General features: G+C 46.2%; 2 protein-coding genes across 2 annotated transcripts in view; one reads left to right on the plus strand and one right to left on the minus strand.

The window, feature by feature from the left end:
• Positions 1–26,370, minus strand: part of LOC144327627 (uncharacterized) — a 365,071-nt gene that overhangs the window by 241,271 nt on the left and 97,430 nt on the right. The window lies entirely within an intron of this gene.
• The window catches only part of LOC114595488 (uncharacterized), a 29,216-nt gene continuing 4,772 nt past the window's right edge, over positions 1,927–26,370 (plus strand). The window contains exons 1-5 of the mRNA XM_077928031.1: positions 1,927–1,985; positions 3,152–3,644; positions 3,841–3,922; positions 4,207–4,289; positions 5,023–5,149. Coding sequence (XP_077784157.1) covers positions 3,243–3,644; positions 3,841–3,922; positions 4,207–4,289; positions 5,023–5,149 — 694 coding nt within the window. The 5' untranslated portion in view covers positions 1,927–1,985; positions 3,152–3,242. The remainder of the gene's footprint in view (positions 1,986–3,151; positions 3,645–3,840; positions 3,923–4,206; positions 4,290–5,022; positions 5,150–26,370) is intronic.

Consider the following 26,370-nt stretch of genomic DNA (forward strand, 5'->3'; position numbering starts at 1 on the left):
CACATCTCCAAAGAGAAGGACATGGGGACAGGTGAGTCCGTCCCTGAGCACCTGGCAAGGCTATTCCAAGAGTTTTCTCCTGGGTTCCAAGTCCTACTGCAGGGGAGGAGGGACATCCCAGGCCTTGGGGACTAATCCTGGCCTCCTTCAACCAGAATGTGGCTCCCCAGGCCAGGGGTAGGCAAGCTTCTCAATCCGGCCTGTGGACAATTCGGGAATCAGTGTGTTTTTACATGAGTAGAATGTGTCCTTTTTTCGAAAATGCGTCTCTGGGTTATTTGTGGGGCATAGGAATTTGTTCATTCCCCCTCAATATAGTTTGGCCCCACTACATGGTCTGAGAGACAGTGGACCAGCCCACGGCTGAAAAAGGTTGCTGACCAATGCCCCAGGCTAACAAGATGGTCAATATCCGGTTCCACTCCACCCTTTTAAAATTAAAATAACAAAATAGATCCCATCTCTCAGAGCATGTAAACCACATTAGTGGAAAGACCTCTGTGCCACTTACAGAAATAGGACTATACTTCCTTCTACCACCTTTAAAGTAAATGTCTATGTAACAAAACCAAATTGACCCAAGTCTGCCTTCCTCCACCAACCTGAACTCCTCTCTTCAAGCCAAATGACAACACTGCCCCATCCCTGAGCGAACCCCCCTGGCCTGTCATAGGTAGAGCTGCCACCACGCCAATGGCGTTTACCTCAGTGCAGCACAAGGACTGACTGAGCGGGCGGCGAGATGCTTTCAGCCTCGGACACTTGGTGGGCTCTGAAACTGCCGTGCAGGCCAGATTCACGGCCCTGGAGGGCTGGATTTGGCCCGCGGGACATAGTTTGAGGACCCCTGGCCTACACTGACTGGCAGCTCCCCAGAGTTTCAGGCAGGGATTTTGTCCAGCCCTGGCAGGAGATGTCAGGGGTTGACCCTGGGACATTCTGCATGCCAAGCAGATGCTCTAGGGCTCCCCATATTTCCCTAGTCTTTCAACATTATGCTATTAGCAACCGTGGAGATTCCACCTCCCTCTTTCGAAAGGAGAAAACTCACCTGATCAATTTAAATAATAATAATAATAATAATAATAATAATAATAATAATAATAATAATACATTTATACTCTGCCCATCTGGCTGGGTTTCCCCAGCCACTCTGGGCGGCTTCCAACAAAATATTAAAATACAATAGTCCAACAAATATTAAAAGCTTCCCTAAACATAATAACAACAACCATCCATTTCTGGAAAGGGAAATGGCATACTATTGTATATTAGTATAAAAAGCATGCATAAGAAGGTATTACTCATTTATGATGAGAATGGGATTTATTTATTTTGAACTTCGCTTGGTTCCTCCTTGGCAGCCAGTGCAATGGTTTCAGCAGGGCTAGAACTCAGGACCCGCTGCCTTGAGGGACACCTAAGAGCAGTTGGGCAGGGAAAGGTCTCCCTTGGGAGGTGGGGGACTCTCCTTCCTTGGAGGTTTCTCAGCAGAGATCGGCCATCTGCCATGGATGCTTTAGCTGAGATTCCTGCCTTGCTGGGGTTGGACTAGATGACCCTGGGATCCCCTCCTATCTCTCCACTCCTGAATTCTAGGAGGAGCTTCCTTGCCTCCTGCAAAGCCCTTTTCCCTGCCAGCTCTTCCTCTGGTTTCTGGCCAAGGGAGGGAGATGCTCAGAGTCCGGCCAAGAGCCTCACCCCCAAAAGGATATCTGGGCATTGGCGGAGCCAGGGGGGGCAGCTGCCCCCCTAAATGCATAAAAAATAATAAGAATCTGAGAGAGGGCGGAGCGAGGGAGGACTCGGCTTGGCAAGGGTTAAAGGGAAGTGATCTTCCTTCTTAGAGAGGAGAGGAAGGAAGGGGGGGCAGGTCCTCCAGAGGCAAGGCCCCTCCCTCCCCAGTCCTTTCCTGCAAGGAGGGGGGGGGTGTTGCTTTGTGTCTCTCCTGCAAGGACTGATTCGCTGCCCCCTCCTGGGATCTGGTGAGTCTCCTCTCTCTCCCCCCAGAGGGTGCAGTGGGGGGACGGTGGGGGTCCCAGGGCTGCAGCGGGGGAGGGTGCCTGGGGGGCCAGATCTGCTCATGGGGGGGGGGGACCCCAAGTCAGGGAGGAGAGGGTCCTGCCAGGGAGGGGCCAGGTCTGCCATGCTCCCCTTCCTGCAGATCAGAGGATCCTTGACTCCCACGAAATCTCCCTTCTTTAAAGAAAGGAGTCCCTGGGACTTTAACTCTGTGTGACATCGCTCAGCCTCATTGCACAACAGAGGAAACATGTGCAAATGGTTTTCCAAAGCTGGACGAGGAGGTGGACTAGCCCCCCCCCCCCCAATAAATAAAACCCGATGTGGAGCAAGGAAGTTAAGGTGGGAGAGAAAGGCCAGGGATAAAGAGAGGGATCCCAGCCCATAGTCTGGCTGCTGCATTGGGGACCAGTTTCCCAGTGTCTCCCAGGGCAGTTCCCCACGGAGGCCACTGCAGCAATCCCCTCGCACCCAGAGCAGGGCATCCCAGGACCACATCCTCTCTGCCCCAAAGGGATTGTTGCTGGCAAAGCAGCCGGAAATGGGCGCTGCTACTCCCTGAGCCTCCAGGGACCTTGGCATCAATGGCTGTGTGTGTGTTAAGCTGTCTAACAGAATAATAGTAATAAATTGCCCGCCTGAATTTCAAGTGAGACGTCTTTGGCCCCGTCCACGTGGCTCTCTGAGGTTTTCCAGATACATACCTGGGCCCACAGAGCAAAGAAAAAGGGACCCCACCCCAGGAGTCTGTCTGGAGAGCGGCAGAGAGTCCAAGTGCAAGAAAAAGAGACAGAAGCAGGGGAGTGGGGGGAGCAACTCCTGAGGACCCCCAAGTGAGGACCCCCACTAGAGAAAAGCATCCATTTATCACAAGATACAAATGACTCCCTTGTCAGTCACTTCTGACTTCATGCATTGACTGGGAGGCAGCAGAAACCAGGCTGATTCATCTCCCAGAAATCCCTTCAGTTGCCTCCACATTCTGCATTGTGAGACTTATTTCTTCTCCTCTTTCTCCTTTTCTTTTCAAAAAGATAGCTCATGGTCTGAGATGCGGTGAAGTCCAGCCCATTCCCCCCCCCCCCCCGTCCTACAGATTCTGTAACAGAACAATGTATTTGCTTTGTAGGATTTGCTAGAGCTTCTCATTAAGACGGACAGAACTTGGCAGAAGACCAAAGGGTTCCTTCTGATCTCTCAGAGGCTTCCTGAGAGCACAGATGGATGAGCGAGACTCATCTGGCCCTGAAGCAGGAAGAGGCCATGCCATCCAAACTGGGAGCAGTGGGGGGTTCTGGGAAAACTCTGTGCAGAAGATCCTGGGTGAGGAGGACACCCTCCGCTCAGAGGTGCAGAGCCAGCAGTTGAGGCAGTTCTGCTGCCAGGAGGCCAAAGGACCCCGAGAGGTTTGCAGCCGACTCTATCACCTTGACCACCAGTGGCTGAAGCCAGAAAGGCACACGAAAGCTGAGGTGCTGGACCTGGTGATCTTGGAGCAGTTCCTGGCTGTCCTTCCCCTGGAGATGGAGAGCTGGGTGAGGGACTGTGGAGCGGAGACCAGTTCGCAGGCAGTGGCCCTGGCCGAAGGTTTCCTCCTGAGTCAGGCAGAGGAGAGGAAGCAGGTGAGAGAGACTTTCCTCTGGATACTCCCAAGGGGCTCCAAACAGGACGGAGAACATCCCATAATGGTCTGCTGATGGCCCATCCTTTTTCTGGGAAGGCATCCATGGAATGAGATTTTTCACCCTTCAAGTCTTTGTCATTCTCTTTCTAGTATTTCTCCCCATTCTCTGTTTTGAATCCTTGTTTCTTTCTCAGGGAAAGGATCTCTTTGCAGAAATGGACCTGGATTCCTGTGAGGCAGAGAGGCCTCCGTTGGACACCGGAGAGAGGCCACTGGGTAAGGAGGAAGGCGGTTTTTCTCTGTTTGGTCTCATTCTGTTGGTTTTCCAATTCATCTGAGGTTTCTTTTCATCTTGTTTTGGGGGGAGACAGTTGGGAACAAGGGTCCAGAGGAGGGGAGATGTATTTTTTCACAACAAACATATGAAATGGGCACAAACGTCCAAATACTCTCAGTAGGTAAGGCTTTCTCAAAGGCCCATCTGTAGTTAGAGATGCCCTGTTTCACCTGTGAGAGATGCAGGCACTCCTGGCGTCCTGCTTACCTTTTTTCTCTTGCAGATGGCAGAAGGATGCCGGCAAGACCTCCTGATCCATGTTTTCATGGGGGCAGAAGGGAAGCAGTGGCTGTGGAAGCAGATCAGGTCAGGGGAAGCTGCCTTGTGAGGACAGAGGCCGAGGGATGGAGCAATGTCATGGACTGGTTGGGCACAGAGGAGTGGTGGGAGGAAACAGCCGGGGAACCAGGAAGGGAAGATGGCTCAGAGCCGAAGGAGTGGAGGTGGAGGAAGGATGGGCGGTCAGAGGGAGAAGAAGGAGAATCCTGGGAAGAGGAGGTGTCAGAAGCTGAAGGGGAAACAGGGCTTAGTGAGCTGGGAGACTCTGTGGCAGAATGCAGTGCAGAATCAGAGGCAGAAGAGGAAGGAGGCGAGTGGGAGAGGAAGGACGAGAGGCTGAGGTGAGTCAGGAGAAGGAGGCGCCACCGGTGGCTCCCTCTCCTTCTGCCAGAAGCCACCCTCCCTGCTTGTCTCTCAGAGCCAGGAGACCAAAATAGGCTTATTTTAATTGTAGATTGATCACTGAATGCTAAAATTGTTTTCTAAGCAGTGGACAAATGAGAACAAATAGTGGCCTGGATTCACCTAACCAGCCTCATCGGATGAAAAATGGGGCCTGCCCCTCAATCCTCCCCCTCTCCATGCTCCCATGAACCCCTTGAATTTGGCTTTACGGCATTGGGAGGGAATCTTCCCAGAACAGCTCAAGAGGAGAGGAGTAATTGGATCCTTCCATCAGGCAAACTGGAAGCAACAGAGCATTGTGTAGCAGATCATATTTCTCCTGTCTCAGAGGAGGACATTTCCCTTTTTCTTTTAGGGTCCAGTGTGCTTTGAAGATGTCGCTGTTCATTTCACGGACGAGGAGTGGGAGTTGCTGGATCCTGACCAGAGAGCTCTGCATAAGGACGTCATGGAGGAGAATTGTGGGATCATGGCCTCTCTTGGTAAGGCTCCCTGTGGGATCGTCCTATCTGCCTGGAAATACAAAAAATACCTCTATGGACCAACCTCATAAATTTTCACAGAGCTCAACAGCGCCCCCTACAACACCTGGAAACCTAACACCCCCACAAGAAAGAGTAACTTTACAGTTTTTTCTTTGAACAATCTTCCTCAAATTATCCCTTTTTCATACTATGATTGGGCTGGTCTGAGCTGCCCAGGCCATCTTCAATGTCAGCTTCAGAATTGTTAGGAAAGATAAGTAGCTTCAGGTTTTCTGTTTTTGTTTTTGCTCCTGTCAGTCTTGGATTGACCAAAGAGACGAGTGACATTGGAGATGGAGGGGATGCCATGACTGGGCCAAACAAAATTCATCCCAGAGAAGAAGAGCTAGACTTATTGAATTTCAGGTAGAAGTAGCAGTGGTGGTGATGATGATACAGTGGTACCTTGGTTTACAAACTTTCCGGAACAGGACTGTTCTTAAATCAAGGTACCACTGTAGTAATAATAATAATTTATATTTATACCCTGCCCATCTGCCCAGCCACTCTGGGCAGCTTCCAACACACATATAAACATGAAACATAAATAATAATAATAATTTGATGCCATATAAAAAGAACATTAACTTTAAAATGAACAACTTATACTATTGGCCAAAATATGGAAACCTTTTGTGAAAAGTGTATTTCTGAGGTTTGATGGCTCATAACACCACTTTTGTGTGGAGTAATACCATAAAATTATATAGCAATGGAAAGATAATTTAATGAAGAATGTAATGCAATGACTTTTAAGAAGGAGTATTTATTAGGACAGCAGTCATAAAGAAAAAACGTGAAACCTTTGGTAACCATTGGTAACCTTTAGCTTTAATTACGGCCTTACAACGCCTTCGCATGCAGTAAACCAGGTTTTTAGTTCTGCAGCTGTAATAATCTGAAACCAAGACCAAATTATTGCCTCTATTAATTAGGCTTTATTGCTGGGTTGCTTCAGACTAAGAAGTTTCTTTAGTCGGCTCCATAGACTTTCACTTGGGTTAAGGTCTGGGCTATTCCCAGGCCATTCCAGCAGTGGAATATTATTATCTTCAAACGACCTTTTGCACACAGCAGCAACATGACATGGAGCTGAATCCTGTTGAAATAATAAATAAAAATATATAAATATATAAATATATATAACAACAACAACAACAATCTTTAATACGGTCCAGAGACCCAACAAATCATTACAAATCAATACACAGTCCATACAGCCGGGTTAATCAAGCATTTTTTTTAGAATATAGGACTCATTTGTTCTTGCAACCACCGATAAAAACTTTGCCACTGCCAACGTTCTGGCTTTTGTCCGGTCTTCCAGTAGGAACCTGACATAGTGAGCCTCTGACTTTCCCGGGAAAGGCACCAACAAGGGTAGTATCAGTTCAGCCCTGGCCTGCTCATACTTCGCACAATGTAACAAAATATGATCTATGGAATCGATGTCTTGAGCACATGCGCAAAGTCTGTCCTGGTAGGGAACTCCTCTCATCCTACCATCCAGCACTGCAGAGGGGAAGACATTCAGTCTGGCTTTGGTGAAGAGCCTTCGGTAGTTAGGTACTGTCAGGTTTTTGATGTAAGATGTTAACTTAAAGACATGCCCATATTGAACTCCTACTGCCAGCGGACTACAGACTGCGTGTGATCGAGATCGCAAGTCACAGTGTGCATTGTCCCATAATCTTTGCTTTAAAACCTTTTGGACGCCTTCATAACCCAGGTAATACAGTTGGGGGGGGGGGGGGGACAGACCAATAGAGGTGGCTTTTTTAGCCATGGTTTTCTGCCATTTGCTGACAAATTCCTCATTGGTCAGATGTTGGTACAGACCCTTCCCTAGATCAAACACTGAAATCCTGAGCCAATGTTTTAGGGCAGACCACCACGCTTTAGTTGAAATTGGGCATTCACCAGCTTCTAACAGAAGTACGGATTTGGGGACGCAGTTAGGTACCTGCAGCAGAGATCGTATAAATTTTGCCTGAAAGCCATCTAGCTTTGGCAGGTCCCCATTATGCCAGACATTTGCTGCATACAGGAATGGGAAACGGGCTTTGCGTTGAAAACCCTTAAGGCTGCTGGAACATATTGCCGCCCTTTGTGAAGAAGAATCTATGTATGGCTAGCTTTGTAATCTCCGCCTTTTGAAGGGAGGTTTGCCAATGGTGCTTCCAAGATCCTGTATGATGCAATGTGAGCCCTAGGTAATTGAAGTATTTTACCTGTTCAAGGTTATGGCCATCCAGCACCCATTTAGACTGGGAGAATCTTCTTTCGAAGACTAAGATTTTAGATTTTTCATAATTAATGGATAAACCATTTCCAGGACAGTAATCAGAAAGTTTCCTCAACAGATAATTCAAGCCCGGCCTGGAATGCGAGATGATGGCTGCGTCATCAGCATACAACAACAAAGGGGTCCTTCTCATTCCTATTTTTGGAATGTGTCCATCTGGGTCCATTAAGTTCTCTTCTAGGTCATTTAAGAATAGACAAAACAATGTTGGGGCCAAAATACAACCCTGTCTCACCCCCCCTAGTCATCTCGATGCTGTTCGATAGCTGTCCCTGTCGACCGCATCAGACCTGCAGTTTGGTTCCATTGTACAGGGCTTTTATGAGAAAGAGAAGTCGTTTGTCCTGCAAAATCAGACTTAATTTGGAGCATAGCTGGGATCTGGGGATGGAGTCAGATGCTGATTTCAGATCCATAAAGGCCAGGAAGAGTTTACCCTGTAGAGGCCTGGTATACTTCTCAGCTAGGAAGGACAGCATTAGACAGTGGTCTGTTGTTGAATGGTTCTCACGAAAAGCTGCCTGGGCTTCAGATAGTATATTATGTTCATTTAGAAAGGTTGTCAGTTTGCTACTGAGGAAACGGGCATACAGCTTCCCAATTATTGAGAACAGGCTAATTGGCCTATAATTGGAAGGTACATTTGGGTGGCCTCTCTTAAAGATTGGAACTACTATAGCATGTTTCCAGCTATATGGTACCTTACCCGAGTTATTTACTACCGTAAAGAGCGCTGCCTGAAGCGGAGCCCACCAGTGCTGGTTTGATGTAATCAACTCAGCTGGGATAAAGTCTTTCCCCGGAGCCTTTCCACTCTTCAGATTCCCAATTAATGTATGGACTTCCTCCACAGTCACCGGCCTCCAATTAGGGAGCAGTGACAATTCTGCCCTGTCATCCTCCTGTAAGCTGGAAGGGAGGTTTGGATTTTCCATAAATATATTTCTGAAGTGATTCTCCCAAACCTGAGCTGGAATGGCACAGCTGGGGGCTGAAGAACTATTTTTCATTGAGTCGGAGACCAGTAGCCAAAAGAGTTTAGTTTCATTGTTTAGTGAGGCATTCAATAGCAGGGACCAGGAATTTTGTTCGGACTGTCTTTTTTTCGAGGCCAAAAGGGCTTTATACTCTTTTGATTTTAAAATAAGATGGAGGTAAGGAGTTTTATCCAGCGTTTCTATAGGCCAAATAAGCGTTGCTTAAGGCTTCCTTCTTTGTGCGGCACTCTTGGTCAAACCAACCAAGTGCGTGGCTTGCCGGCTGAGTTTATGTTAACCGAAACTACATCCTGCAAGGACTTAATGAGATTTTCATAAGCCGTCAGGGAGGAGTCTACTGATAGATTGTTTATTATAATTGATCTTAACTTAATTGCAGTTTGTGAATTCAATCTATTCTCAACTGCAATTGTTATCTCAGGTGTCCATTTTTTCCTACGCAATGCTGGATAATTTGCTTTATCTATGTTCTATGTGCGAGCGCTGAATTGAATTTTGGCCAGTAGTGGAGAAGATTAGAGGTAGGTGGCCGCTTTCAGTCCTATTATCTATGGTGAATTTTTTAATTGATTCGAAGGCCTCTCTGTTTGTGAGGCAGTAGTCTACTGTGCTGGCTCCATTTGTATTTATGAATGTGTACTCGCCTTCTCTGTCCCCGGGGAATGCCCCATTAGCAATGATGAGGTCAAGACTTATTTGTAAAAAAAGCCAGGCAGAATGATACTCTTGGATTCCAGATGCAAAGTGATCCCCAGTGCCAGCTGCTCAAAAACTGAGCACTCAGTAACTTGTGACGCCAATTGAGTGGAAACCAGAGTTACTAGGCCCCCCCTCGGTCGTCCCCTTCCAAGCGGTTTAGAGGCCGTGATTTCATAGACGTCGTAACCGTTGAAAACTATGTTGTCAGTTGCCCAAGTTTCCTGCAGCATTATTATGTCAAAACCCGTTATATATTCACGAAATGGCTTGTCCCCTAGTTTGTTGGCCCAACCCGCTATGTTCCATGAGATAATGTTAAGGCTGCACGTTCCATAACTGGCTTGGCTTCATTGTGGTGGGGAAATTCTTATCAGCTCTCCCACTGGTTCGGAAATGATGCAACCGTTCTTAGGATATGCACGGTGTTGTTGTTCTCGGGGTTGATTTGCAGCATTTTCCCAATTTCCCGGCATCGACGGTGTTTTCTGAATTGCTGGGACCATCGGGGGATCTTCGTCAAAGACAATTAAATCTGTCTCTGGCTCTCTATGTGTCCCATTTCCCTTGGGAGGGTCGTCACTTGGCATTGGCTGATCACATTCCAGCTGGAGTAGAGAGTGGTGAAATTCTGGATCTGCCAAAGGCATAATGGAGTGTCCTATCTTTGAATTATCTAGATTGGGCTGTCGTTCTTTGTGTGTTTGGCCTTTTTGCTCTGACGTTTTCCTCTCCAAGGGAGTGTTACAGCTGGGTTCACCGCACATATTCCTCTTTGACAGCCCTCCCGAATGAATCATGGCCCTATGGCGAAAGGCCTTCGGCAGAGGGGGCGTTGATTGCTTGGGGTCGGTCCGGCTATACGACAAGTTTGGCAGTAGTTGTTTTCATTCTGTGTCTTTAAAAACACGCCTTAAAACAATATTATAGTCCTGTAAAATGGCCCTATATTTCAGTAGCATTTTAGGGGTAGCTGAGTCAGAAAATGTCAGCATGAGTCTAGTGTGCTGGGGGGTCTGTGCAGAGCAAGTTTATCGCGATCAGAGTGTTGCAATGGATATTTAGTAAAAGCTTAAAGTTTCTTTTCACACTGTCAATTGATTTCCAGTAAGGCAGCATACCATTAAAAGGATATATATCCAGAGCTACCTGAGTACTTTGTAGGATCAGGTCCCTACTTTCGCTTTTGTTGTTTTTAGTATTTGTAGTCTCTCGGTTATCAAGTCCAGACTGGTTACACCCCTGTACGCGATGGTCTAGAGGGAGGGCAACGCTGTGGTCGGTCTCTTTAGTACTGAGTGGGCTATTTTTGGCTGCCAGGAGCACCAACCCCGTCAGGAGAGACGTTACCTTTTCTAATTCGATGTTAATTTCCTCCACTGTTCTTGCAGTCAGCAGGGAGTGGTCCGCCAGGATTTCCGCATAGAGCGGTGCCCCCTCAGATGGTAGTTCATGAGCGCTCATCTCAGCATTCTCTGCTGGGTGATCTCCACCCATTAAAGCATCCCCACCTACCTGGGAATGAGTTCTGTTTGGTGCAGTGAGTTCTGAATTCTGTGCTCTTACAAAATTGTTCATTTTGCTCTGCTTGCTCTTCTGTGGGCTCACTTGTGGAGATGAGGCCGGTCGTTTCTTTTTCCTAGGCATTTCCCAGAGATAGAGCCGCTGCTAATTTATGTTGTAAATCAAGGAAGCCCACGATAGGCGTCTAATCTCCAGAACTTTCCAGACTTTCTCTAAAGCTTTTAACTCATGCCCTTGGCTCAAGCATTGTAAATTAATAGCTGCCAAATAACAAAGATAAAATACTGAGGCTGATAAAAGCTAATAAAAAGTGATAAAAATAATAAAAACAGCATCAACTGATGCGGAGCTGAAGTCGACGCTACCACTAACGACGACGCCATTTTGGAATTATATATATTAAATATATATAAATGCTTTAGTATCTGGGAAAAGATCACCTGCGGAACACTTCAGTTTGGGCTCAAATATTTCGTTTATGCATTTTGGAGCATTTATATTCCCATTAATGACGCAAATTCTGCCCACACCCTTTGCTGCCATACAACCCCAGATCATCACACTGTCTGGGTGTTTCACGGTCGGTGTAATGCAAGTAGGGTGTAAATCTTCTCTGATTCTTCTCTTCTCCAATTAAAGAAACTCGCGTATTTCATGCCATCACTACCAAGCAAGGTAGTGTCCCATTGTTCCGCTGTCCAGTTAACACGGGTTTAATCTTTCCAACCTTTGCTTGAGAGATAATATCATGGGAATTGGGGTTGCTTGTGTGTAAACCTCCACCTGCTCCAAACTGCGTGAGGCGGTTGCGTTTTCCCCAGCTGAGCAGCCCCCCTTGGGCACGACTGCTTCAGTCGCTGGCAGAATCCATCAGTGGGCGTTTCCTAAACTTCTTCCAACATAAGAATTCCTTCACGGACAACCTCCGTCTCGCCTCTCTGCGCGGAAGCCTTCTGCGCAGAGTGGGCGTCCCCACCGGTGGTCCTCCACTCTCCTCACTGACCTCACTTGAAGAGTCTTGGAGCCTCCCCTCCGAAGTGCTCTCAATCCCTTCTTTCTTCCTGGTGTCACCTTGGCTTTCTTCCCCAGCGGAAGCCCTCTCTACCCCTGTACTGGTTCCCTCTCCGGCATCATTGGGGAGCCTAGCCTCTCCACTCTGCTCCGATGTCAGTTTCCTGACATCAACCTCCCTCCCAGGGCCCTCCTCCTCCCCCGCCCCTTCCTTGGACGGAGACACTGGGAACCCCCGGAAGGAACTATCCTCTCCATCTGATGATTCAAACACCCCTTTCCATCTGCTGCTGTGTCTTCCCACTCCCCAATCTTCCCCGTCGGATTCTTCCCCTTCGAACAATTCCCCTTCCCCCTCCTCTGAGTCAGGAAATCCCACAAACTCTTCATCATCATCTGTGGTCCCAAATTGCTCCTCCCAGAACCTCTCTCTTGGTTTGGGTTTCCTCGGGTACCTGCGATGGAAAGCAACCTGCATATACTCATCCCCAACCTCTTCTGCTGGAACCCAGGTGTTTTCTGCTTCTGACTCCCCTTCCCAAGCTACCAAATACTCCACTTGCCCCCCTTTCCATCTTGAGTCGAGAATTTCAGCTGCATGCCCGCTGAGTTCCCTTTCCTCCATCTGTGGATGCAAGGGCGATTCTCCTTCTTGACTCAGCTGTTCCCTTCCCTCCCTGAACGGTGAGAGCAAGGACCTGTGGAATACCGGATGCAATTTCATGTTGGGAGGCAATTTGAGCCTAAAAGCTACCGGATTCACCTGTTGGGTTACCTCGAACGGACCCAATCTTTCGGGCCGTAATTTCTTACACCCTCCTTTGAACGGTAACCCTCTGGTAGACAACCACACCTGGTCCCCCACTCTTATGGTTTCCCCTTCTCTGCGGTGCTTATCTGCCTGCCTCTTGTACTCTTCCTTTGCTCTTTCTAGATTAATTTTAAGCTGTTGGTGTAAAGCCTCCATCTCTTCCACAAAATGTTCTGCCGCTGGAACACTCCACCTCCCCTCCCCCTCCCCGGGAAAGGCCCTGGGGTGACACCCGTAATTCGCCATAAATGGGCTCATCCCCGTGGATACATGTTCCGCGTTATTGTATGCAAACTCCGCCAACGCTAATTTGTCCACCCAATCGTTCTCCCTGTTGTTGACATAGCAACATAAGTATTGTTGGAGTATGCTATTGGCTCTTTCTGCTTGTCCGTTGGTCTCTGGATGTCTCGCCGTCGAGAAGCTCACCTCAACGTCCAGCAAGCTCATCAGCTTTCTCCAGAATCTGGACGTAAATTGCCGGCCTCTGTCGGATACAATCCTCAAGGGGGTGCCATGCAACCTGAACACATGCTCTACAAACAGCTTGGCTGTCTCTTCAGCCGAGACCGCATGCAAGCAAGCAATAAAATGGCACATTTTGGTCATCAGGTCAACTACCACCATTACCGCCGTCTTCCCCCTGGCCTTGGGTAAATCAGTCATAAAATCAACTGATACCACCTCCCATGGTCTCTCTGGCGTGGGCAAAGGCTCCAGTAACCCCGCTGGCACTGCCCTCTCTCCCTTTGCTCGCTGGCAGCGCTGGCATCCACGTACGTATTCTTTGACATCCTCCCTCACCCGTGGCCACCAGAATTCCCTGGTTACCAGAAGCATTGTTTTGTGTTGGCCAAAATGTCCTGCTGTGGGGCTGTCATGTAGTTGTTTGAGTATTCTTCTCCTCAAATCCCCCTCTGGTATGTACAGCGCACCCTTGTAGTACAAAGCCCCATCCTTAACCTCAAATCCCCCCGATTATCTCCGGCATTTCGGATTTCCCTGATTTTGGTTTGTGCATATTGGTCCTCCCTCGTCAACCCAGCTAGCTCTTGTCTCCCTACCAACACTCCCCCCCACACCCATTGGTCCTCGGGTATGACATGCCGCACTTCAGGCACTCCCTCCCCTTCCGAGTACTCTGGCTTACGTGATAGAGCGTCTGCTCTGACATTTTCCTTCCCCGGCACATACCTAATCTCAAAATTAAACTTGGAGAACTCCTGTGCCCATCGCACCTGTCTTTGGTTCAACACTCGTGCAGTTCTCCAATATTCTAGGTTCTTGTGGTCAGTGCACACCTGGATCTTGTGTTGTGCACCTATCAAAAAATGTCTTCAGCGCCGAAAGGCCTCGTGGATAGCCAGCAGCTCCCGATCATACACCGTGTAGTTTTGTTCTGACTTGTTCAGTTTCCTTGAGAAAAAGGCGCACGGCTTCCACATTCCCTTATCTCCCGGCTGGAGCAATATGCTCCCCACCGCTCTGTCTGACGCGTCGGTTTCCAGCCTCATCGGCTTCCGTAGATCTACATGTAGGAGTTGCTCTTCCGAGGCGAACGCATTCTTAAGCTTTTCAAAAGACCGCTGTGCCTCTTCCGTCCATTCAAACTTCTTCTTGCTGCTGAGACAATCCGTTATGGGTGCCGTCAAATGGGCGAAGTTCTTGATGAACTTCCTATAGAAATTTCCAAACCCCAAGAACCTTTGCACGTCTTTCCGGTTCTTCGGAGGCTTCCATTCTAGCACTGCTTGCACCTTGCCTGGGTCCACGGCTAAGCCTTTGTCCGACAACCTGTAACCCAGGAACTCCACCTCTCGGGCGTGGAACTGGCACTTCTCCAGCTTGACCCACAACTGGTGCTCCTGCAGTCTTTTCAGCACCTCCCTGACGTCCTTCACATGCTGCTCCTCATTCTCTGAGTAGATCAACACGTCGTCCAAGAACGCCATGCAATTGACCCGAGCACGTGATGCATAAATGCTTGAAAGGTGCTTGAACCGGATTGTAATCCGAAGGGCATAACTAAGTACTCAAAGGCCCCCAGAGGAGTGAACATGGTGGTTTTCCATTCATCCCCCTCCCTCATCCTTATCAAATTGTATGCCCCCCGCAGGTCCAGCTTGGTAAAAACCTTCCCCTTCCTTACCCTGGTCAAGATGTCGTCAATTCTGGGCATAGGGAAGGCCACGGGTTCCGACACCCAGTTTAACCCGCGGTAATCAACTACAAGCCTAGGCTCCTTGGAGTCTCGTTTGTCCACAAAGAACACTGGACTACCTCCCACCACCCTGGATTCTCGTATAAACCCTCTCTTCAGGTTCTTGTCTATAAACTTCCGCAACTCCTGCACCTCTCTATCTGACATGGTGTACAACTTTCCCACTGGCAGCTGCGTCTGGGAGTAGGTTGATTTGACAGTCAAAGGGCCTGTGGGGGGGTAGTCTATCTGCCTCCTTCTCGCTAAAAACTTCTTCTAAGTCTGCATATTGAGGTGGTACCTTTCCCTTTTCCCCTACCGCCATCCCTGCCACTCTGGCTACTGCCATCCTTGGGTCCCCCCCCCCCCCGTGACAGTGCTCTACGCAGTGAGCCAAACCAAAGGTCACTGTCCGCTGGTGCCACCCTACCACTGGGTCGTGCAATGCTAGCCAACTCATTCCCAGTATGATCGGTGGTCCTGCTAAGGTGGCTACATGGAAGGCAATTGTCTCTGTGTGTCTGGAAACTGTAATTCTCATGGGCGGAGTCTGGTGGGTCACTTCCCCCCCAATAGTTCTCTCCCATCAATGGTTGTTACTTGCAAAGGATGTTCTAGCGGCACCACCTGGAGCTGGTGTTCCAGCGCAAAATCCTTGCTAAAGAAGTTACAAGAGGTGCCTGAATCCAGCAACGCCTTCACTTTGATCAGGTGTCCGTTTGGGAGTTCTAGCACCACCTCTATCACTATGGCAGCTCGAGGGGGGTCTGGTTTGGGCACTTCTACTGGTTGTTCGCCTGGCTGCTGTGCCCTTTTTCCTGCAGCCAAGCACTCTCGTTTCCCGGTGACTTAGCCCTTTCCTCCTCACTCCCCACTGCCCCCACCATTCCCTGCCACGCCTTCTTCTGAGGGCACACTCTGGCAAAATGTCCCGGTTGCTGGCAGAGGAAACACTTCTTGTTGGCTTTCCCCTCCTTCTTACGGACCTCGCTGGAGTTTGAAACCCCGCGCGCGCGCTCCTCCAATCTCCATTGGCTCCTCGGGTGGCACCGTTGACGCCGGCACGTCTGGAATGCGGTTGTCATGCCAACGCTCTCCTCTGCCTTCCTGCCTTTCCAGAGCGCGCGTTTCTTGCCTAACTCCCACAGCGAGCGCCAACTTAGTCAGCTGGTCCATCGACTCCGGGCAGGGTGAGCGGGAAAGTTCATCTCACACCCAAGAAGATAAACCTTCCTCAAATAACATTTGCACGGGTTCGGAACTGAGATCCCACCCGAGTTTATGGATCAACATTGCAAATCGCGACCAGTACTCTCTCACTGACTGGTTCGCTTGTTTGCACCCCATCAGTTCCTTGCGAGTTACACTTTGTTCCACATCACTCGAGAACATGTGGTCCATGGCGCTAAAAAACTTTCTCAGATCCTTCAAAGCAGCATTCTCCGCCGCCATCAAGGGCCGGACCCAATCTCTGGCCCGCCCTTCCAGGTGCCCCACCACAAAAGCGACTCTCCCCCCATCGTCTGCAAAGTCATCATACTGCAGGTCCAGTGCATACTGCACCTCTGTTTTAAATGCATTATAATCTCTGGGGTTGCCCCCAAACTTCTGCACTAGTCCTGGTACCTTCCTTGCGATGGGGGTAATCTTCCCCTGGGCATCCTGAGTCCTCCTTTCATCCAGCCGCGCCGCTAGTAGGGCCAGTTGCTGTTCCAAATCTCGGTTTCTCTCCTCCAGACTTGGTCCTCCCTTGGCCCCCTCTCCTGCGCCGGCTCCTCCGGTTTGACTCATGACGATGCACCTGTCCTCTTTCACACAAGCAACGTAAGAGACTGACGGATTGCTATCATGGGAATTGGGGTTGCTTGTGTGTAAACCTCCACCTGCTCCAAACTGCGTGAGGCGGTTGCGTTTCCCCCCCGGCTGAGCAGCCCCCCTTGGGCACGACTGCTTCAGTCGCTGGCAGAATCCGTCAGTGGGCGTTTCCTAAACTTCTTCCAACATAAGAATTCCTTCACGGACAACCTCCGTCTCGCCTCTCTGCGTGGAAGCCTTCTGTGCAGAGTGGGCGTCCCTACCAGTGGTCCTCCACTCTCCTCACTGACCTCACTTGAAGAGTCTTGGTGCTCTCAATCCCTTCTTTCTTCCTGGTGTCACCTTGGCTTTCTTCCCCAGCGGAAGCCCTCTCTACCCCTGTACTGGTTCCCTCTCCGGCATCATTGGGGAGCCTAGCCTCTCCACTCTGCTCCGATGTCAGTTTCCTGACAGATAACAATGGCTTTTCCCTTAGAATTCTAACATTTAGACCAGTCCTTGCACTCATCTTCCCATTACATTGCACCATATCGTCTTGTATACACCCAAATGACTTTTTTCTGTCATGTAGGCACAGTCTCTCCATTCTTCAACCGTCACTTGCCTTTGTGCACCTTTTCCTGTTAGAGGGGGATTTTCCACTGGTGGCAGATGACAGAAACTGTGACACCACAAGACTGGTGTAAAACCAAATTAAATAAAGGTTTTATTATAAAACAACAAACAGCAAAGCTTGTGGGTGTTTTTCCTGCAGGCAGGTTCAAACTGCAGCTTTTCTCCTTTTGTAGTCATGGCCAGCTGTACCCAATTTACCCAGAACTTTCAGAAACTGTTCTTAAAAGTACAAACATCTTTACTGTTTCTGTGCAGAATGTTTCTTTCCCAACACCCCCTCTCATTCAGACAGAGACAGAAACAAAACAGTACTTTACACATATACAAAACATATTTATACATCATACACAACAATTCCTAATTTTGCCACTAGTTGTGCATGTTTCTCAAAAGTTAGTGCTTTCGTAAATATATTAGCCACATTTTGCATACTCTCACAATATTTTAGCATTACAGTGGTACCTCGCAAGACGAATGCCTCGCAAGACAAAAAACTCGCTAGACGAAAGGTTTTTCCGTTTGCGATTTGCCCCGCAAGACGAATTTCCCTATGGGCTTGCTTCGCAAGACGAAAACGTCTTGCAAGTTTGTTTCCCTTTTCTTAACACCATTAATACAGTTGCGACTTGACTTCGAGGAGCAACTCATAGAACGCAGTGTACATAGTAGCCTTTTTTGAGGTTTTTAAAGACTTTGGTGATTTTTGAAGCTTTTCCAAAACTTCTTTTGCAGCCATTTGGTAAGTTAAGCTTTTAAAACTTTTTTTGGGGGGGTTGGATTTTGGGTTGGGGTGTTTGGAATTCAAGGACTTGGTGTTGGGGAGGGGTTTGCAAGAATCTGGAAGCTTGTGTGTTTTTTCTGCATTTTTATGATTTTCTGTGACCATTGGGCCACTGCTGTTTTTTTTAAAAAAATCTGGATTTGAATTTCTGTGGGCTGAGTGGCTGGGGGAACAGTTGGAGAGGTTTCTGCAGGAATCTGGGAGCTTGTGGGGTTTTTGGGGGAATTTTTGTGATTTTCTGTGACCATCGGGCAAGGTTTTTTTTTTTTTGAAATTTTTTCTGAGTTTGAATTTCTGAGTGCTGGCTGGCTGGGGGAACAGTTGGAGAGGTTTCTGCAGGAATCTGGGAGCTTGTGGGGTTTTTGGGGGAATTTTTGTGATTTTCTGTGACCATCGGGCAAGGTTTTTTTTTTTTGAAAATTTTTCTGAGTTTGAATTTCTGAGTGCTGGCTGGCTGGGGGAACAGTTGGAGAGGTTTCTGCAGGAATCTGGGAGCTTGTGGGGTTTTTTTGGGGAATTTTTGTGATTTTCTGTGACCATTGGGCAAGGTTGTGCACTTTGTTGATTTTTAAATGGTTTTCTGTCATGTTTATAAAGTTAATTTATTTTCCCTTCAATTTTTGAACTGCTCTTTACAGTATGTGTGACTTTAAAGAGCAGTTAATAAACTGTTGTTGTACCAAATTTGGCTTTGTTTGGACTTTTTTTGACCATAGGAACGCATTAATTGATTTTCAATGCATTCCTATGGGATTTCGTGATTCGCAAGACGAAAAATTCGCTAGACGACAAAACTTGCGGAATGAATTAATTTCGTCTTGCGGGGCACCACTGTATCAGGTTTAGTTTATCATTTTCAGTCATATTTTGATACTTAATTTCTAAATGTTTGGATTTATTTTTAAACTGCTCAGACACTGCCAAAGTTATTACAGCTTGATTGTCTTCCCATATTTGAACTGGATAATCACATTGTATATCAAAATCACCGAGGATTTGAACGTAAAATTTTATTTCATTACACAACTCCGATAAAGCACAGTATTCAGCCTCTGTTGAAGATGTGGCTACGATTCCTTGCTTTTTGGACTTCCAACCTATCAAGGAATCCCCAAATTGAAACACCATGCCAGAAATTGATTTTCTCTCAGGCAGGTTGGCCCAATCGCTGACGATGTAACACTGCAATTTTGTAGACCCTGAAGATGGTAATCTTAAACAATAATCAAGTGTATGCTTTAAATACTGGAAAATATGTTTTAAACCTTTCCAGGCATTTTCTGTGGGATAGCTTACTAGTCTGCTCAGTCTTCCAACTGCATAACTCAAATCTGGTCTGCTCCACAATGAAATGTATAATAAACTTCCAACTATTGAATGGTACATTTCAGGATTTACTGGTTCTGTGCATTCTCCTTCATTCTTGAAAAAACCTATTTCCATTGGGGTTTTTACTCCCTTGCTGTTTTGCATATTGTTTCTTTCAAGTAATTCCATTATTTTATCTTTTTGACTCGACAAAAAGCTTCCATCGTTTGTTCCTTCAATTTCTAGACCTACCGGTAGATACTTTTTTTTACTGGCCCCAAATCTCTTTAAATTCCTTTCTTAGTTGTTCTGCAAATTTTTTCACTTGCTTTTGATTTTTTCTAGAATAAAGCAAATCATCAACATAAGATAAACATAATTCTTGTTTATCACCCTTTCCTTTAGTGTACAAGCAATTATCAGCTAAGCTTCTTTTAAAGCCAAGATTTTTCGAAGCATTATCACGACACTTGTTCCAATTTTTAGCTGATTGTTTGATCCTGGTGCATGATTCATAAAAATTTCTTCGTGCAAAGTTGCATTAAGGTAAGTTGTTTCAATATCAAAATGGTTTACCTTAAACCCACGTTGTGCTGCAATAGCTAGCAGTAAACGTACACTTTCACTCCTTGCAGTAGGAGAAAGGTTTCATCAAAACTTCATCAAAACGGAAGAATTTGGAGCAAATGATTCAGCAGAGGAAACACAGCCCAGAATAACTAAGGAGATAGTACAAGAATACTTGGCTAGTTTAGATGTATTCAAGTCTCCAGGGCCAGACGAACTGCATCCAAGAGTATTAAAAGAACTGGCAGATGTGATCTCAGAACCACTGGCAGTCATCTTTGAGAATTCCTGGAGAACAGGCGAAGTCCCGGCAGACTGGAGGAGTCCAAATGTTGTCCCTATTTTCAAAAAGGGGAAAAGAGAGGACCCAAATAATTATCGCCCAGTCAGTCTGACATCAATACCAGGGAAGATTCTGGAGCAGATCATTAAACAAACTGTAAGCACCTAGAAAGGAAGGCTGTGATCACCAATAGTCAGCATGGATTTCTGAAAAATAAGTCATGTCAGACTAACCTGATCTCGTTTTTCGACAGAATTACAAGCCTGGTAGATGAAGGGAATGCAGTGGATGTAGCCTACCTTGATTTCAGCAAGGCATTTGACAAGGTGCCCCATGATATTCTTGTAAAGAAGCTGGTAAAATGCGGTCTTGACTATGCTACCACTCAGTGGATTTGTAACTGGCTGACTGACTGAACCCAAAGGGTGCTCATCAATGGTTCCTCTTCATCCTGGAGAAGAGTGACTAGTGGGGTGCCACAGGGTTCTGTCTTGGGCCCGGTCTTATTCAATATCTTTATCAACGACTTGGATGATGGACTCAAGGGCATCCTGATCAAATTTGCAGATGACACCAAACTGGGAGGGGTGGCTAACACCCTAGAGGACAGGATCACACTTCAAAACGACCTTGACAGATTAGAGAACTGGGCCAAAACAAACAAGATGAACTTTAACAGGGAGAAATGTAAAGTATTGCACTTGGGCAAAAAAAATGAGAGGCACAAATACAAGATGGGTGACACCTGGCTTGAGAGCAGTACATGTGAAAAGGATCTAGGAGTCTTGGTTGACCACAAACTTGACATGAGCCAACAGTGTGACGCGGCAGCTAAAAAAGCCAATGCAATTCTGGGCTGCATCAATAGGAGTATAGCATCTAGATCAAGGGAAGTAATAGTGCCCCTGTATTCTGCTCTGGTCAGACCTCACCTGGAGTACTGTGTCCAGTTCTGGGCACCACAGTTCAAGAAGGACACTGACAAACTGGAACGTGTCCAGAGGAGGGCAACCAAAATGGTCAAAGGCCTGGAAACGATGCCTTATGAGGAACGACTAAGGGAGCTGGGCATGTTTAGCCTCGAGAAGAGGAGGTTAAGGGGTGAAATGATAGCCATGTTCAAATATATAAAAGGATGTCACATAGAGGAGGGAGAAAGGTTGTTTTCTGCTGCTCCAGAGAAGCGGACACGGAGCAATGGATCCAAACTACAAGAAAGAAGATTCCACCTAAACATTAGGAAGAACTTCCTGACAGTAAGAGCTGTTCGACAGTGGAATTTGCTGCCAAGGAGTGTGGTGGAGTCTCCTTCTTTGGAGGGCTTTAAGTAGAGGCTTGACAACCATATGTCGGGAGTGCTCTGATGGTGTTTCCTGCTTGGTAGGGGGTTGGACTCGATGGCCCTTGTGGTCTATCCCAACTCTATGATTCTATGAAAACTTTCACCTTTTCTTTGCGTAAAGCCTCATGCTACCTGCCTAGCTTTGTACTTAACACTACCATCTGCTAAATGTTTTATTTTATGCACCCATCTACAGTCCACTGCCTTTTTTCCTTCTGGCAATGGCACAATAGTAAACACATTATGTTTTGCTAAAGATTTCCTTTCTGCTCTCATTGCATTTTTCCACCTTACTGTTGTCCGAATCTCAAGCCTTATCAGAGGAATTGGCCACTCTCCAGGCACCCGGCTTGAGTTCCTTGTTGACCTCCCCGTCTGCGACTCCCGGCAGGATACAGGGGAGATCTTCTATCGGCGATCCTCCTCAACGTTAGAAGAACACGCCACTCTTTCCCTCCTCCCTGCCATCCCCAGGGAGGGGAAAGAGAGAGACAGAAATGTATTTACATGCCTTTATTTGTCTTTTGCAGCAGTACAGAGAAACATGTCTGCACTCTCTAAACACCAACGGCAGAGAGAGAGACTCCACCCCTGTACTTCCAGTACAGGTCAGATGACACTCTGAGCTAACATCCGGTGCTCAGTACAGTGAATAGACTGTCCCTTTGTTCCCACGGTACAGTCCCAAACATCAACACCCTGTCTGGCTTTCCAGCCAGCTGCAGCTCGCTGCTGCATTGCTCCTTTTTCGTAACACTATGTTGCCGCCCCTCATCAGTTGCATATCTTTTACTGGACTGCCTCCCATTTCCGGAGTTACGGTGAGGGATTGTCAGCTTCCTCTCATGGCGTCTTTCCTCCTCATCAAGCAAACACCCAGTTAAGAAATGCATCGTTAATTGGCTTTCTAGAATTGCCTCCAACGTCATCACTAAATTATCCCATGACTCAGGAAGTGAAGACAGCACAATATAAACCTTTCTCCGCTCAGAAAAATGTTCCCCAAGTTCATTTAACTGTGAAAATAAATCATGCATTCTTTGAAGGCCTTATCAATCTTAACCTTATCATACCATAAGTATGCATGCCATCCAAATGCATTGTTAAAACCTTCCAGATCCAGTACATCCGTGTCCTCAAGAAGTAGCCAGTCTTTTAGCCAGCAGAAAGCTGCGGCTTCATAATACAACTTTAAGTCTGGCAGGGCAAAGCCCCCTCTTTCTTTCGCATCCGTTAATATCTTAAACTTAATTCTGGGCTTTTTGCCCTGCCAGACAAATTTGGAAATGTCTTTCTGCCACTTCCGGAAGCACTCCGTTTTGTCTACAATCTGCAATGTCTGAAACAAAAATAACATTTTTGGCAATACATTCATCTTAATGGCAGCTATTCGGCCTAACAATGAAAGTTTTAATTTTGACCTACTATCCAAGTCTCTCTTAATTTCCAACCAACATTTTTCATAGTTATCTTTGAATAAACTCAGATTTTTTGCTGTTATGTTTACCCCTAGGTATTTCACTTTCTTAACCACAGTTAATTCTGTCTCTCTCTGAAACCGTTCCGACTCAGTATCTGTCAGGTTTTCCCCCAAGACCTTAGTTTTTTGTTTATTTAGTTTAAATCCCGCCACTCGACCAAAATCCTGGATCAGTTGTAATACTCTTTTCGTACTAGATTCTGGCTCCTGTAGTGTCAAAACTAGGTCATCTGCGAACGCTTTAAGTTTATATTGTTTCGCTCCGACCTGGATCCCTTCCACCAGCCGGTCCCCTCTAATCATATTCAGGAGCACTTCCAGAACCGAAATAAATAGTAGTGGGGAAATCGGGCAGCCTTGTCGTGTACCTTTTTCAATTTTAAACTCTTCTATAACCACATTGTTAACTATCAGTTTGGCCTTTTGTTCTGAATATATTGCATCAATCCCATTCTCGAACCCCCGACCCACTCCCATTTCTTTTAAATTCCCCTTCATAAACTTCCAGGATATGTTGTCAAAGGCCTTCTCCGCATCTATGAAAATTAAAACTGCTTTAGTGTTTATGTCTGTTTGCAAAAGTTCCAGTATATCTATAATGTTCCTTGTATTAGCAGACATATGTCTGCCTGGGAGAAAGCCTGCCTGGTCTTTGTGAATTACTTCGTTTAAAACTTTCTTGAATCTACTTGCCAAAACATCTGCAAATATTTTGTAATCCACATTTAAGAGGGAGATGGGACGGTAGTTCTTAAGTTGTGTCTTTTCAGTTTCCGACTTTGGTATCAATGTGATAAAAGCTTCCTTCCACGATTCCGGCGCCTTCTTCCCCTCCATAATTTCATTGCCGACCTCCATCAGTGGTTGTATCAAATAGTCTTTCAGTATCTTATAATACTTGGAGGTCAACCCATCTGGCCCTGGCGATTTGCCCTGTTTCATGTTCTGGATGGCCTGCTCAATCTCTTGTCGTGTTATTTTGCCATTCAGGATTGTTCTGTTTTCTTCTGACAGCTTTGTTGGTCCAAAAATTGTTTCATCTCAGTTTCATCTTGTGGCCCTTGATTATATAATTTTTTGAAATATCTCTGGAAACACTTTCTAATCTCTCCGGGGTTCTGAATACTTCTTCCTTCAATCTCTAAATTTGTTACTGTATTTAATTTTTGTCTCCTCTTCAACTGCCAGGCTAGCAGTTTTCCACATTTGTTAGCCGATTCAAAAGTTTTTTGTTTCATTATTTTAATCTTCCATTCTATTTCCTGGTTTATCAGTTTGGAATATTGCGCTTGATGAAGTTTAATTTCTCGCAGAATCGGCTGAGACTTCGGATTAGATCTTAGCTTCTTCTCTAACTCTTTAATTCTTTCCAGAATTTTGTCCTTCCTTTCATTTTGTTTCCTTTTCTTTATAGTATTCTGTTGTATCAAGAACCCCCTCATCACAGCCTTGCTTGCGTCCCAGATAGTTCTTTTTTCCACCGTAGTGTTCATGTTAATCTCAAAATAATCCTTTAGAGTTTTTTGGGCCTTCTTGGCAATCTCTTGATCTCTAAACAGGCCATCATTCATCTTCCATCTGAAGGAACCGGTTGGGATCAATGTCATGTCCATTCTCAGTGCGTTATGGTCGGAACATGTCTTTGGGCAGATTTCCACCTTTCTAATCTTGGGTGCCAGACCTCTAGTTATCCATATTTGGTCGATTCTTGTCCAAGTCAGTTGGGCTTCAGAGAAGAATGTTCCTTCCCTTCCCAAGGGGTTTCTCACTCTCCAAATATCAATCCAATCCATATTGTCTGTCATTTCAAAGAAGGTCTTTGGTAGTCTTCCATCTTTAGTAACATTTTGATTCTGTGACTTATCCATGTTGGTTGATACGACTCCATTCATATCTCCCATCATGATGATGTTGTTGTAGTCCAGATAATCCAGCATAGTCTCGTGCAACTTCTTATAAAATTCCGATTTCCCTTCATTTGGAGCATAAATTCCTAATATCAAATTTTTTTCTCCTTGATATTGTATTTCTATTGCCAAGATTCTTCCATGTTCGTCTTTAAACAGAAATTTAGGTGAAAGGCTCTCTTTTGCGTAAATCACCACACCTCTCTTTTTTACTGTGTCCGAAGATATAAATTCCTGACCGAGTCTTTTATTTATTAACACTTTTCTGTGGAGCCTAATCACATGTGTTTCTTGTAGACAGATAATGTCCAATTGTTCCTTTTTTAATATATGAAAAATTTTTCTCCTTTTTTCTGGACTGTTACAGCCATTTATGTTCCAACTCAAAAGTTGCAGAGACATCCTGAATAAATCTGGTTATTCTTGCTGGGGTGGAATCTTGTTCTCCGGTTTTTGAGGATCCGAGGGCGCAGGCTCCCCCAGAAGTTCAGGCCCTGGGGGTACTCCAAGTCCTTTGTGAAGATCTTCTCCGTGTGCTGCCAAAAACTTATCTCTATCCTCCAGTGTTCTAATTTTGGTCTTCCTCCCTTTAAAAGTAAAAGATAATCCTTGGGGAAACTCCCACCTGAAGATAATTGAATTACTCCTCAGCAGTCTTGCTAGTTCCGAATAGTCAGATCTAAGGTCCAGCAATTGTTTGGGAATATCCTTGTAAATTTCAATTCTTTTATCCAAAATGTCCAGTGACTTTCCGTAGTGCAGGCCCAAAATCTTGTCCCTTTCCTCCTTGGATCTCAGTATTATCAAACAGTCTCTGGGCTTCTCTTTCCTTATAAGTCTTCCAAGCCTGAAAGCAGATACTATTTTAAAGTCTTTTTCCTCTAAATTCCAGAACTTGGAAAATTCTTTAGTCAGAAACTCAGTTAAGTTGTCTTCTTCCACTTCTGGTATTGACCGTATCCTCAAGTTGGCCTCCCTGTTCCGCAGTTCTGTCATAGAGAAATAGATCTGATGTTCTCCTACTTGTTTGCTGAGTGGTCTTATTTCTTTTTCAAGCTCTCCCAGTCTTTGGCTAGTATCCTCAGCCAATTTCCGATTTTCACCTACAGCCTCCTTCAATTCTCCAATAGATTGAACATTCTGTGCAACTTGTCCAGTTAATCTATTCAAACTTTCTGTGTTTTGGTCAATTTTAGCTGTTTGCAAATCAACCTTTCTGTCCAAAGCCTCCAATTTTTCAAAAATTTTCTCTAAACCAGAGCCACTTGCTCCTGAGGCCATATCTTCCAGTTGTAGTTCCTCCGTTTCTCCCTCCTCTGCCTGTGACAGGGAAGCCGCTTCTACCTCAGGAGGCAAAGTGGAAGGCAAAGCAGGCACAGATGATCTACGCTGTGAGGCTGCAGATAAAGTTAAAGTTGTTTGTCTGGTTCTTCCCCTTTTTCTTGTTCCACTCATTCCAGAATTATCTAAAAACCAAGGTCAAACTGAGTTGTTCCCATGAGAAAGCGACGGCCCAGATAGCAACAGTCAGGCAGG

The sequence above is a fragment of the Podarcis muralis genome, chromosome 4, assembly GCF_964188315.1.
Source record: "Podarcis muralis chromosome 4, rPodMur119.hap1.1, whole genome shotgun sequence".
NCBI classification, from domain to species: Eukaryota; Metazoa; Chordata; class Lepidosauria; order Squamata; family Lacertidae; genus Podarcis; species Podarcis muralis.